The sequence below is a fragment of the Convolutriloba macropyga genome, chromosome 10 (assembly GCF_964194025.1).
Source record: "Convolutriloba macropyga chromosome 10, txConMacr16.3, whole genome shotgun sequence".
NCBI classification, from domain to species: Eukaryota; Metazoa; Xenacoelomorpha; order Acoela; family Convolutidae; genus Convolutriloba; species Convolutriloba macropyga.
The window spans coordinates 38,379,344-38,392,983 of NC_134477.1; the positions used below are offsets into that span (position 1 = coordinate 38,379,344).

The 13,640-nt window shown below is 34.4% G+C and overlaps 1 protein-coding gene across 13 annotated transcripts in view; it reads right to left on the minus strand.

Annotated features, from left to right (window-relative positions):
* The window catches only part of LOC142348118 (dynein axonemal heavy chain 5-like), a 242,955-nt gene that overhangs the window by 18,917 nt on the left and 210,398 nt on the right, over positions 1 to 13,640 (minus strand). For 11 of the 13 annotated variants that reach the window (XM_075399292.1, XM_075399290.1, XM_075399287.1 and 8 more), the window contains 12 exons: positions 13,450 to 13,568; positions 11,076 to 11,182; positions 10,761 to 10,863; positions 9,974 to 10,101; positions 9,596 to 9,768; positions 9,071 to 9,209; positions 7,141 to 7,258; positions 4,595 to 4,813; positions 2,179 to 2,312; positions 1,496 to 1,613; positions 995 to 1,158; positions 525 to 641 (listed from right to left, as the gene is read on the minus strand). In XM_075399292.1, coding sequence (XP_075255407.1) covers positions 525 to 641; positions 995 to 1,158; positions 1,496 to 1,613; positions 2,179 to 2,312; positions 4,595 to 4,813; positions 7,141 to 7,258; positions 9,071 to 9,209; positions 9,596 to 9,768; positions 9,974 to 10,101; positions 10,761 to 10,863; positions 11,076 to 11,182; positions 13,450 to 13,568 — 1,639 coding nt within the window. The remainder of the gene's footprint in view (positions 1 to 524; positions 642 to 994; positions 1,159 to 1,495; positions 1,614 to 2,178; positions 2,313 to 4,594; positions 4,814 to 7,140; positions 7,259 to 9,070; positions 9,210 to 9,595; positions 9,769 to 9,973; positions 10,102 to 10,760; positions 10,864 to 11,075; positions 11,183 to 13,449; positions 13,569 to 13,640) is intronic. The other 2 variants (XM_075399298.1, XM_075399296.1) reach the window with 1 other exon arrangement.

Below are 13,640 nucleotides of genomic sequence, written 5' to 3' on the forward strand. Positions count from 1 at the left end.
GAAATATGAAAGAGTTACGCTGACTAGCGGTATGCATGTACATTTCCGTTATAGCATTCACGGAATCTTAACTTTATTAAAATTTTTGAGCATAGAACAATTTTATCAAGAAACAGATTGGTCACTTCAAAAACTGCTCGGCTTTTGTAAATTAGATGTATATGATCTTGGGAAGAAATTCGAAATTTAAGGAGAATAGAGTGACCATTATTCGTCAGAGATTGTTCCTTTGAGGTTTTAATCGTCTTTGAGCATTAAGACTAGCCTTTTTGCTCTGACCAGAAGAGTAGCATATGTACGCGACTAGGGTGACATACAGGGGGGACATTTTGAAATTTCAAACCCAGAAAAAATGTCCGCACCTAACTTTCGGCAAAAAATTTCAAAATTTTGGCCGTAAAATAATTTTAAGATATGATGAACATTTTTTCTGGGTTTGAAATTTCAAAATGTCCCCCCTGTATGTCCCCTGTAGTCAACCTATACTACTCAGAGGTATTATCAAATGAACTGTCGAGTCCTACCTTGAGGTGTTCCTTCACAGTGTCCACAATTCTGAAGAGAGAGTTCATCTCCTTGAGAAGGAAGCAATTGAATGGGGTGTACCCACCACGTCTCTTCACCAGATCTTGTATAGTCTCCTAAGGCCACATAGAACAAGTTTTGGAAAAAATTTCCAGAACTGAGCATTTTGGTGACAAAAATTTGGCTCTTGTCGAAACAAGGCGCTTTCCATTTCACTTGTAAACTTGTCCTCAAAAATACACGTACGATTGCATGGTTTCCTCTGTTTTATTTCATCAAAAATGACTTCATCAAAATTAATCAACGTTTTCTCAAACAGCGGAAATTCTTGAAAAATTGGAAAGTCACGATTTGCAATTTTAACCAAAAAATTTTGCCTGCTTGACCATCGCAAGAACAAAACATTATGATATCTCACAAAAGCGAAATTCAGAGCATGGGTCACGTCGTCTCTTGATTAGTTACTTACTTCCCCAGGTGGGCGAGGCAACTTTTGTAAGACAGAGTGGACCATTTCAAACAACTCCTGTTGTCTCCTCTGTCTCATTAGGTTGCGAGACCCACTTGCAAATACTCCCATGTCCAGAATGTGTGGCTGGTTACAAGGAAAGTTCACAGCTAGGAGAGACCCACCTGGAATAAACACCAACATAATGTATGGAACAGGAAGCAATACGGATAATTCCGACAAGATAGACATTAAACCAATTTTTGATCATTAATAACTCGACCGAACGTTGAAGCAACTTAAAACTCAATTAGAAGATTTTAAAAAAGGACGAACTAAAAGTTAGCAAATTGCTTACATTGGCTACATCTTTTTTTGATCACTCTTGCTTTAAGAAAGTTTTCAGAAAATTACACAAAGTGCAGAAAATTGGCAGAATCGAAGACAAAGTACACAGAAAAAATCCCAATCTCTGGTCTCTGGTTTGACGAGTTTGCTGAATTCTTAAAGAGAAAAACCTACTTTGTTCGCAAGGAGAAGGTGTCTGCTCCAGAACATGAATGAGAGATCTGTTCTCTGTTGTTGAGTCCATTATCTTGTTCAGATTGGACAGAATGTACTGTTCCTCACCACGGTACATCTAAACAGTTTTCCCAAACTGTAACAATGACAAGACATAATTTTACATGAACTATTCATTCTGTACTCTCACCCAATAGACCAGTTACCTACCAGTTAATAAAAAATAGTAGTTAGTTGCCAATACTGATGCGAGGCAGAAGTTAAGTGATTCCATGAACCCGTTATCTGTTCTTTCTTAAGTCTCTTCTATTTCTTCAAATTCTCATTCAATTAATTATAGTATTTGTGATTCGGCTAAATTAATTTTTCTTTCTTTAGTAGTTCGCGTATGATCGCTGACGCTCGGTGGTGATGCATACGATCACACCTCAACTCAATAATCTTAGTCACAATTATGTCCTCAATGAGCCAGATAATAATTTTCATTCACTTGGTGGTCATACACTTGGCGATCTAAATCCAAGTCTTAGCCAAAACTTGGGAAGTCGAAAATAAGGTCCGTTCAAAAGATTTTTGGTTCGACCTGTGAACGGAGCGACTGTGTATTGAATGATAAGATCTGATGTAATCTTGCATATGTATTAATATTAGAATCCCTGAAAGATAAGATATTTTCTACTTACATCGAGTGTGGCATTCATGTTGGCCAGATCTGGTGCATCCATAGTGACTCCATGTAGGAAGTTCTGGAGACTAAGGGATATCGCACCCATCTTCGGGTTCGAGGAAAAGAAAGGGGAAGGTATTTTGTACTTGACTGAAATAAAGACACAGTTATTTTATTCATAGTAATATACTCTAACAGATTGAAAGGAAACAATTGTTTGTTCACTTCTGACTTTTATTTTTTAAGAAAATCAACTTTTGTGCTCATGACTATGCTGGATGTTATTCTGGTCATCGTCGCACAAGTCTGACACGCCTTTTCCCGCATTTCAACCAGCTATATTATTTGACAATTTGTAGGAAAAAGATGACGTGATCATGATTCAATAGTTTATGTTGTGTTAATAATTGCTAGTAAATCAAATGTCATTAAGCTTTTTTCTCTGATTTTTTGGTAAGTTTTGAATGACAACCCACCCGGATGCATTCAATATATCCGTCAAAGGTTTTTATGGGCACAATTTTGAGGGCGCCAGATGGTTTAAGCAAAGTCGAGGGAAAACGTCTTGACATTTAGTAATTAATTGGGGAAAATATGAAGCACATTTATTAAGGCATGATAACAATTTATTAAAAAAGTTTGATGTTAAGCCAACATAAGAAACAATAAAAGAAACAACAGTTTTTTAAAAATATATTGTCCTTACTTTGCCGTTTACCTGAAACCATTTGAAATATAAAATCAAAAATCAATTATTATAATTCAAAACACTATCAGAATAAAATAAGCAGCACTACTACGCCAATCTTTTCAGCATTCGAAGGTAGCAAAGTATTTCAGGTACAGATACTGAGGGCAAGTGTACAGGTTATAAGCAAAAAATTGAACTCGTACATTTAAGAAAAAACAAACAGTTATTACAGTTTGCACTAGAATTTTATTTAAAAAATGCAAGAACTTCCTTGTCGTCATTTAAATATGTTTCATAAGCTTCAACTTTTAGGTATTACCACTGCATAGAGGATAGACAGAAAAAATATGATTTCATTAATGTTATGGACAACCTTGATGAGGGACATTATTGTGCAAAGTATTTTTGTTCAATTTTGGTTTTGACAAAGCCCATCAAGCGTGCAACTAGTTTATTAAATTATTTTTGACATGAAAAATTGATAGTATCACAGACTTTGGTCGGTAGACCCATGGTCTGGTACACGTTGGCAAAAGACTTTTCGATTCTCATATGAGCCTTAGAAACAATACGTAAAACCATTAATGGTATCTTGCGTATCATGGTATAAATATTTATGAAAAATTGGACGTGCTTTGATCTTCAGTAAGATGTCTAAGATGCGTCAAAACAAGCAAAAGCCAATAAAACCAATTCGCTTCATCAGAGGTACCAGCGTTTTCAAATAAAGAAACGATATCATAAATCTCTCAGCATTATGCCAACGTCCAAGGTAACAAAAAGGGCGTATGCCATATATTTCAGAGCCACATTATGTTTCAGAAAAAAATCATGAAAATACACTACTCAATTTACCCACCCTCCTGCAGAAATGTTTTTTTTTCAAATAATGATAAAACAAGTGGGTGATAAAGGGGTGCATCGTATGGTTTGAACAAGTTTAAGACAACAAAAATATAATAACGAAGTTGTGCCGGAACATAAAATGATTTTTTTATACCATTTCTATAATTTAGCAGTAAATATCTTGCCGTTATTTTTGGGACAATACTGATAAAGAACCAGCCAAGAGGGATATTTTGTCGCAATTCCTGCTAACTTACTTGATCGTCTGCCTAAAAACAAATTAACCACACATTATTTTGTTTGCTACATAATAGACCAAAGGGCGGCTGATTATTTTGAAGAATAACTCCAGCGTCTAACTTGCTAAATATTGAAAAAAAAAATTAAAATGTCGGCACTCGTAACTATCTGTATCATCTTTATAAAATCATTTTAAAGTTCAGTTGTGAGCTTTTAGTAAAAAGATCGTTAAAGCAAGCGCCTTGACAGATGGACGTTGAAATTTATCATAATATGTATAATGAGGTATAATTAATACACGTGACCAAAGGTACTCCAAAACATTACCAGTTGCAGAGCTGATGAGGTACAATTGGGTACAAATGATTTTTCATTACACCAAATAAACAGGCTAGTCTGGAAACTGCTTTCTTTTTGCTCTCAATTTTTTATTTCGGTTGTCATAACTTCTAGTAGAAAAACTATTCAATCAATTTAAAATTATTTAACTACCAGCAGCTATTTGTGTATAGATAGAAACAGTCCTCTACATGCTATAATCCCTACTATTTTGTTGAGATTACAGCGCTAAAAACTCGCTGAAAGTATAAGATTCATATATGCAGCCACAAAAGAATATTCTGACTACAAGCTGATTTTTGTTCCTACTAATTACTTATGAAGTCCAAATATGAGTTGATATTTCGAATCTGGGGTCTCAAAGGACCTCCGCCGGTTGTCAAGTTAGTCCAAGTCAGAGAAGGTCCGACAAAATAGTTCAATTCCGACTCCGTCAACGACTGCAAGTCGTCACTGATATTGTGTCGGTTGTTTTGGTGCTCAGCTAAAGTCGAGAAGTTGCTCCCTAATCCGGTCGAGAGTAGCGCGGATGCGACTTGTAAGTTTAAAGAGATATTAATTAATTTTTTCTCAGAGACTAGTTTTTTTTCGATTCCAAACATAAATTTACAAGATATAATAATATGGTTAAGTATTTATTTATATGCTCTCGGGTTATTTGATTGTAATTAAATCAAATACATTTGTAAATTTAATTCAATTATTATAATTCTTCATTTTGGTTGTTCGCTATTATCAGTACAAAAAGGATGTGAAACATTAAAAAAACAACAATTTTTTTTTGATAGAAGGAAGGTTTTCATTTGCTTCAATGCAGCCCAATTCCGTTGTAAATGACAACAAAAAGGCTAGTTAAATGCGCTGGGACATAATGTTCTGACCCCACTCATCCCCATTTTGAACTAATTGTCTTCCAAATAATGAAGAGATAGTAAACGTTCAAAAATTCACACTGTATGAAAACAATTGATGTACGAGTAAATAAGTGCTACCAACTTGAACCACTAAAAAGAGTAAAAAGGACGTGCTAGCGGATAGATGAGACCTGTAATTAATATGAATATGAGACAAGAGAGATACGAAAAAAGCAAGAAACAACAATTACAGGCAAAGTTTTATGATTTTTTATCTCAAAACCAACAACTTCAAATAACAATATCAGTATAGCATCAGACAAAATTTAAACTAAACAAATTGCCCATTACTTCATACAAAGCAGATGGGAGCTGATGGAAACAAGAAGAACAAAGAGGGGGAACAGTACACAAACCCAATGAAATGTATGGAACCGAATAACTTCAAAAAATCATCTTCCATCAGTGAATTTTATTTAACAAATACTAAAGAGATTCACATATAACCCTTGGGACCTGTCATTAAAGATACTAAGTCATAAGAGCACAAAATTAGGAAATAAAGACACGACACAAAAAATCACAATGAAAAACAAAAGAGTAAAAATTTAAGCCAGCAAAAACTATGAACAAAGAGCGAGCTGAAAAATTTTCATGCACTTCATTTGAAGACAAATGGAGCCTGTCTTCAAAGGTACAATGTCATAAGACAACAAAAACCACAAAAAATGCCTATTATCAAAAACTCTTTCTCAAAGTTTTAAAATCAGAGAAGCATTGCTGAAAACAGAAACCAGTAGAAAATATTATTTGATTTACAAAAAATGATTGGAAAAATCATCTTCCATCAGCAAATTTTGTCCGACAAATACTAGATAGATTAACATGTAACATTTGGGACTTGTCATTAAAGACACTAAGTCATAAGAGCACAGAATTAATATAACAGATATTTTTTGAAAACAATTATATTCAAAATCATTATAGTCATAAGTTATCAATCGAAAACATTAAAAAAATTCACTGAAATTTCTTTAGATACCTAATTTGACATATGGCGAAATTAAGCCAAAAGATTACAAAAAAAACAACAAAACTCGAGAATTCAAAAGAAAAATTACAAAAATTTTGTCGGAGCAATAAAAACTTTGAGCTTATCCCTGAAACCATTATATTTGTTCAAGGGAGCTTTGAAGGTAAATATGATTGCTCATTATTTAAACATCTATAATAAAACTGGTTTGTCTCTACTTTTTATAAAATTTTGCAGATCTTCAAAACTCTTCACTAAAAAATAAAATTCTTCTTAGGATCGCTGTACGTTTCTTCAAAACAAGTAATCGTTCCAAACCTCAGTGTAATACAACAATGCTAACATAAAAGCTGTAACACATAAAAAAGTATGACGAATTTTGTATAAGTAATGATGTTGAATTTGTAGAAGTATAAAAGACCGTACTGAGCAAACCAAGATTATGTCAGCAGGTCAGTACTTCCGGTAATTGTGGACAAAGTCGGTTAAAAATGCATATTTGGTAGCATTTTTCATGAAAAAAGACTGAATTTTCAAAAATCAAGGTTGTGTTTTCAAAAGATAATTTAGATCAAACAGTGAAGCTACAATCATCTTTAAAAATAAAACCAATAACAAAATGGTTAAAATTATCAGCATATTTTCAGCAAAATTGTTCAAAATTTGTGCAAAAATCACGGAAATTGTGAGCAAAACAACGGAAATCAGGCGAAAACTGGCAAAAATTTTAACGTTGATAATTAATCGGAAAAAGTGAAATTCAAAAAATCTTGATATTCAAAGCTTGACGGATTTTGCAATCATACCACTCTTAACTCGATGAATATATCGATTGGCCAAAATTGATTGAATTAAACAAAAAGGCTAATGTAGGGTCGTAAATAAGGCAGGGTCGTAACAACTATGTTTTTTCCCTTTCAAGTTGGCCCAGCATAGACATTATTGTCTTCCGATACCGAAAAAAATTCGACTTACTTTTGCCAAGAGAATGTTCGTGGTCTTTCCGCAACAGTAGTGATCCAATCCACTGTTCACAAATAGCGTGCAACTTTTCCCTGTCCTGGTTGTTGGTTATGTGGCCGCCGTACACGTTCTGAAATGACAATAGAAAATCAAACGATGAATCTGAAAACTCTTTGGCTTACCTGATTTGACAGGACCTGATTTACAATCTAATGAATTGAAAAAACTTTTGACCTGATTATCAAAATTTTTCAGCAGCATCAGACTATAACGGTTCACAAAATACATAATCATTTATGCACAAAAATGTTTTAAAATCGTACAATTGAAAAACTTCCTGTTCCAAAAACAATTTTAAAAAAATAAAAACATCGCGTCCTTTCAATAACTACACAATACACCAAACCTAAGGAAATCAAAACTAAACAAATCAAAAAGGGGCAAAAACTGAGAAACCATCTGAACCTTTCTGACACTTAGTGGCCTCAAAACAAGCAAAAAACAAAACTTCACTTTAAATTACTCAACTAAAGCATTAAAAAACCTTCAGAGGTCATAGATAAACAAATAGCAGTTCAGTCAGGTGAGGAAGGGACAAAAAAAACAACGAAGAACATTTAACGTTTTAAGATCAACAGAACGATTTTAAGATCAACGATTTTAACAGAACGATTTAACATTTAACAAAAACATATACGCCGCAATCGACTAGTGAGAAGAACAACTGTTATTTTCAAGACTAAGCAAAAACACCCCTAGAAAAGCAACAAAACGGGCAAAACGCAGGTATACGCCGGAGACTTTTTAGAGGAAATAATTTACAAGCAATAAAAATCACTGCTAAAAACTCAAGCCATTAATTAGAATCAATTATTCCTCATTGCCCACCAATGGCACTTGTCATTAATGAGACTAAGTTATCACACAAATAAATGAATAATTAAAGGGGAGCAAAAACTCCACACAAAATCATTATTGGTTTTCAAAGACAATGTATAAAGTATAACAAAAACAACAAAACTCCAATTAGTATCAAATGAAAAACAAAAAAAATAAACTCGAACCAGTAATTACAGTCTTTTATGCCTCCTTAGCAAACAATGAGAACTGTCATTAATGAGACCAAGTTTAGCAAACAAAGAAAAGCGAAAAAACTACCCAGCTCCGCCAGACGCATAAAATCCCCAACATTTTTGACAAACAGTAATGACAAAGTGGTAAAACTTTTAGATATCAATTGAAAATATTTCATAGCTTCTATTACGCATCATTGGAGAGCACATGAGACCAGTCATTAAAGAAAATAAGAAACAGAATAACAAAACAAGCAAAACTCAAAAAATCACTGATATTTCATTAAAACAAAGTGTCTAGCTCTTATAAACCATTGATTCCGCTTTGGTGAATTAAAAAAACAACTATGCAACATTAGAGCACGCACATAACCTTGTAAAAACCTTATTCAAATTATAGAAAATTGCTTTCAAAATCCGAATTTTTTTCAAACACTTTAAACGTAACTTGAAAGACAAAACGCACGCTTGAAACCTAATAGACTTTCCGCTCTCCCTGCTACTCCAGCGTGATTGAAATCACCACTCTGATTTGAATTCCACTGACATAAAAAAAATGAAAAACAGATCTTTAAAAAAGACAGCGCTCCAATACAATCCAAATACATTGGATTGTAAAGAAAAACACAATTAGCATTTATTCTTCCGAATAAAGAAAAAACAATATATTTTGACGTTTATCAACGGCATATCGAACAAGACTGAGGTATAACGTTGAAAACAATCAATTCCCTTAGAGTTTTAATAGATTTCTATAATCCGACAACCATATTTTGCACAATTTTAATTTTTTCTCTTTTCTATCTTTTTAAATTTTTGTAAATTTGAGCGAAACCGGAGTACAGGAGGTACAGCGATTTAAACCCTACCTCTGCCAACATAGCCCTGATTCCTAGCCAAGAGATGCTCTTGAGGTCACTCGGACCACCATCTGCTGCTAAGAGCATTGCCTCCCTGAACATGCCACTCGCTAGCCACAATCCGCGCTCCAATTGCCTTACAGTGCAACTGAAAATAAAAAACAAACAACACTTGTCATCAAATAAAATAATAATTTGCAACACACACTAACTTAGCAAAAAATTTAGTCGTGGAGGCGTTGTTTCGCATAAGAGGTTAAGCATCGGATAGCGTATAGATGTCAATGTACAGCGAAAAGGCTTCAAAATCAACAAAAATTGCGGTAACTTGAGTAATAGGAAAACATCAGGGCAGTCAGTATGTTTCGTACTTAAATAGAATAATGAAGAAGCAGCTGCGTTATTTTTGGATGATGAACTAGCAATGATTTAATTTTTTTTTCACATTTCATAGAATACCAGATATTTGTTTTAATTACTATTGACGACAAAAACGGAACCACTGGGGTAATAAATAGTTTAAGTGAGACCCACCTCATAAGTGCATCTGAGGCCCACCCTGACACTCCATACTGTGCCCTGAGATTGACCAGTCCATGTATGATTGCAATGTTGTGCAGAAGAGCAGGGTAGTCACTCCGTCCACCCACACGCAAGATGTCATTGGTCAAGTACATTGGCAGAGATAACATGTGATCGCGAAGATTCTAGAAAGTTTATTACAAGAATGTGAGAAAAAGGTTCTTCTATTTGTTAAATATTCTCGGACGAGCAAAGATGCTGCTAACGGGCTAAACGAAAGATTCAGTTGAGGACGAACTCTATGTAGCTCATTCTTTGGCGGAAAATTTGTTCAACTGTCGGCAGAGTCGATCGAACAACTTATGAACAATTTAATGCATTCGTTATAACCTTTGGTGGGTCGCAGAGTATCTTCATGGCGTTTCTTCTAAATAGTCTGGAAGTGTGAGCACTGTTTCGCCAGTTGAGAGAGAGCCACAACTGGAACTGACTCTGCACTCTGATGCCTCCGGTGCCACCTGTAACCGATATTCACCATCCGTCCATTTCATTGAAAAAAAACAAAAACTCATGATTTAGGGAGGTACTATCAAATCAATACCTTACATTTCAGCTGTGGACGTTTCAAATGGACGCTACCTAAATTCTGCATTAAATGGACGACGAATTATATTAAAACATGCAAAATCTCATTATAGGCTCATAATTTAGTCCCAATTGACTGGGCGGTGGGTGGGTTTTCCAACTTCGCTGTGATAACCGGCCCGTTGTCTCCGGATTAAATCCCAGAGCGAGTGAGTCATTATGGATGCTTGTGACTGCATTGTGGATATAATAGTTAAAATGTCGATGTTTAAAAAGAATTAACATCGACAATGCGCAATTGTCGTCAAGTTGAATCGTGACAGTACTTTCAGCCATTTCTATCGTCTATCACCGTTGACAGAAAAAAATACTTAAAATGATGTCACGATTCAATGCACAAAATTGATTATATCAGCGAAATGTAAAGTGCAAATAAAATATTCACCCAAACGATACAAATCGAGAGTGTCATTTTGTATATTCCTAGAAATGTTTCCTGATATATCGTTTAACAATCCCATCTTCAAAATATGACTTCCAGAATAAAATTGCAATTCCTAAAATTAGATAAAAACTAAATGGGAGGGTTTACCAGTAGGTGATGATGAGCCTCCATTGCTTGAGTCGAGGAACGAGTTGAGACTTGCCAGAAGTTCCCGGTTGTTGTGCGCAGTTCCAAGGAACACCCACTCACCCTAATCAAAATATAAAATTCGCATCATCATACATCTAATCATAACTCATATTTCAAAAACAAAACATGCGCACAAGCGCATATCGTTTTCTGGGACACCAAAGTAAGATTATAACCTGTATAACTCATAATTATTTGTCGTGGAACCATGCATTGTAATTTCAATGTATTAAGGTTCGCTTTCAATAATGCACGTTATCTGACAGTACTTACATCAACCATGGCTTGTGCAATTATTTCTTTGATTCTCTCCGCTTCCTCTGATGTGTTCAAATTCACAGATAGACTGGTGATTTTGACACCCAACTTCTTGGCAGCATCTGAACAACACAAAACATAAGTTATCATTGTTACTGATTCACTTCTCAAAAAAACATGCAGTACGTTTTGCTAGTCAAATACCTGTTCTTTTCTATGTTTTTTATCTTTAGTGTTCGAAATAGTCCGAAAAAGGACACAAAAATATAGCCATAATATTTCATAACAGCGAGAAATGACTTTAGAAAAAAACAACCAAGAAGCATCAAAAAACAACATGAAATGATATAATCTTTAATCCTTTTAAAAGTCATTGTCCTCAAAGCTGTTAAAATGATTAGCTATGTTTTGGTTCAGGCAATTGAAAATAAGCATCAAAAATTAACTGACATAACTTATTTTTAATAGCTTGAGATGACAGAAGGCAAAAGCGGCAAAAAAATCTGGACAAAGCTCAAAAATCAATATTTTCTTCAGAAAATGAATGTCATCAGAGCTGTAAAAATCAACTTCGCAAGTGCATTTTCTACCAAGTTAGAAAACACGACAGCCCATAAAATTTTTCAACAATAGTATACGCTGCAAAAGTAAAATGTCAAAAACTCACTTAAAAAATTAGAAAAGAAATGGCATCAAACCCGTTATACTCAACAAAAAACTGTTAAAAAAGCAAAAACTTTGTGCTTAAATCAGAACTATCAAAACTAATTGCAACAATGATTTGTCAGACTCAAGGAAAGCAACAATCGCATTATGATAATCACGAGCAATAAGCCTTTCTACTTATGAGAAAAAAAATCTTGACAAACGAGCTGCTAAAACAACCTGAAAAAGTAGCAAAAAGAGCAAGAGATGCGGCCAAACCAAGAAGAAGCTCATTTTTTTTGAAAAGCAATGTCAAAGTCACCAGTACAGACAGCTGCTCATATCAATTTTCAAACAATTTCAATGACCATTGCCATCATCTATTAAGAAACATTGATTGATTTGATATTAAAAATCAAAAATTGCGTCTAAACTGAGGAGACAAACTTTGAAAACAGAAAAAAATGAGCCAAAAATCAAAAGAAAGCAGGAAAAGTAATACGTAGAATGATGAAAACTGCTATGTAGGCCGAAAACGTGCTTTATCTTGAGATAATTCTACAAACGGGAAGCGTACGATATCTTCGAGAACAGTGGAGCTCAGATTGGTAACTTTTGTCATTCTTAGACGAACATTTTTTGCGGTTCAAATTCAAAAGAACAAGAAAATCTAGGCTAACATAGAATTTTTTGCCTCCTCAAGAGGCTTTGACTCCTCCGGATATTGAATAAAAGACTTAGTAGCATCAAGCATTACAGACTACTTGTAAAACGCCAGGAGCGTGAATTAGTGCAAATTTGCAATCTAATGTAAGTAAAGATTTTAGGCTATGTTTGTACATGTGGTCTTAATTACCCGTGTGAACCTAACTTATATTCTCGACTTTGAGAGGATTTTAGCGGCCGATTTTATCGGCAAGAAAACGTAAGTGTAAATCACGCGAATAAAATGTGAAATCGGATTACATACGTTCGCATGAATAGCTAGAGCGAGAAAACTTTTATGTGAAATGTACTATCAAAAAATTTCAAGCGTAATGCATTAAATTGTAAGAATTGTACACAGCACCCCTTAGAGTACCTATTTGGCCGTGTGCAGCGATGTTGTTAAATATACTGTAATGTGGAACGGACAAAGGAATTTTTAGAAAAAAACAGTTGCAGAGCCTGAACGAAAACAAAGTGAAAAAGGAATGAAAAGTCTGGAACTTAATTTCTATTTTGAATCCTTTTCTCAAAGATTGTTTATGAAAATGTTCATAAAAAACATCTATGATTGGTTAACTATTTTATTTTAAAGCATTAGGTGTTGTAAAAATAACATTTATAAAGTATTAGATTTTAGGATTTTTCCAAAACTCGAAAGAACTCTTAAAAAGAAATCCGGCGAGATGCAGACGAAAAAGACAAACATACGAAAACAAATTGCTTTCGTTTGTGAGCAATGTGTTCTCAGAGATATTAGTTGTCAGACTTTTCTACAAGACATTTATGAACTTAAAATTCAGTTATATACAGCTACGACTGATTCTACAAGTTCAAATTAAGTTACAAATTTATTTGAATTGAGTTGATCAATTTAAATACGTCGCCATGAACTTCATATTGACAAAAGAGCCCAAAAATATCGGGAAAAATAATAACGAGATTCCCTGTGCAATTAAGGTTCTGCCTACGCAGCTATGGAAAAAGTCTTTACAAAATTTTTATGGTTAGATCAGAACAAGCGTTATTATCCAATCACCTTCGACGTAATATCTTGACACTTCTGGTTCACGAGTGTAGAAGAGTGCAATGGGTGTTCTGTTGTTGGTGTGCTTGTGTATCTGTGTGTAGTCCACACTAATGCCACAGTCAGTCACCCTAAACACAAATTTTACCCTAAGCCAATTGCTATAACAAAAGATAGGCCACAATTCCCAATTGAATCTCATC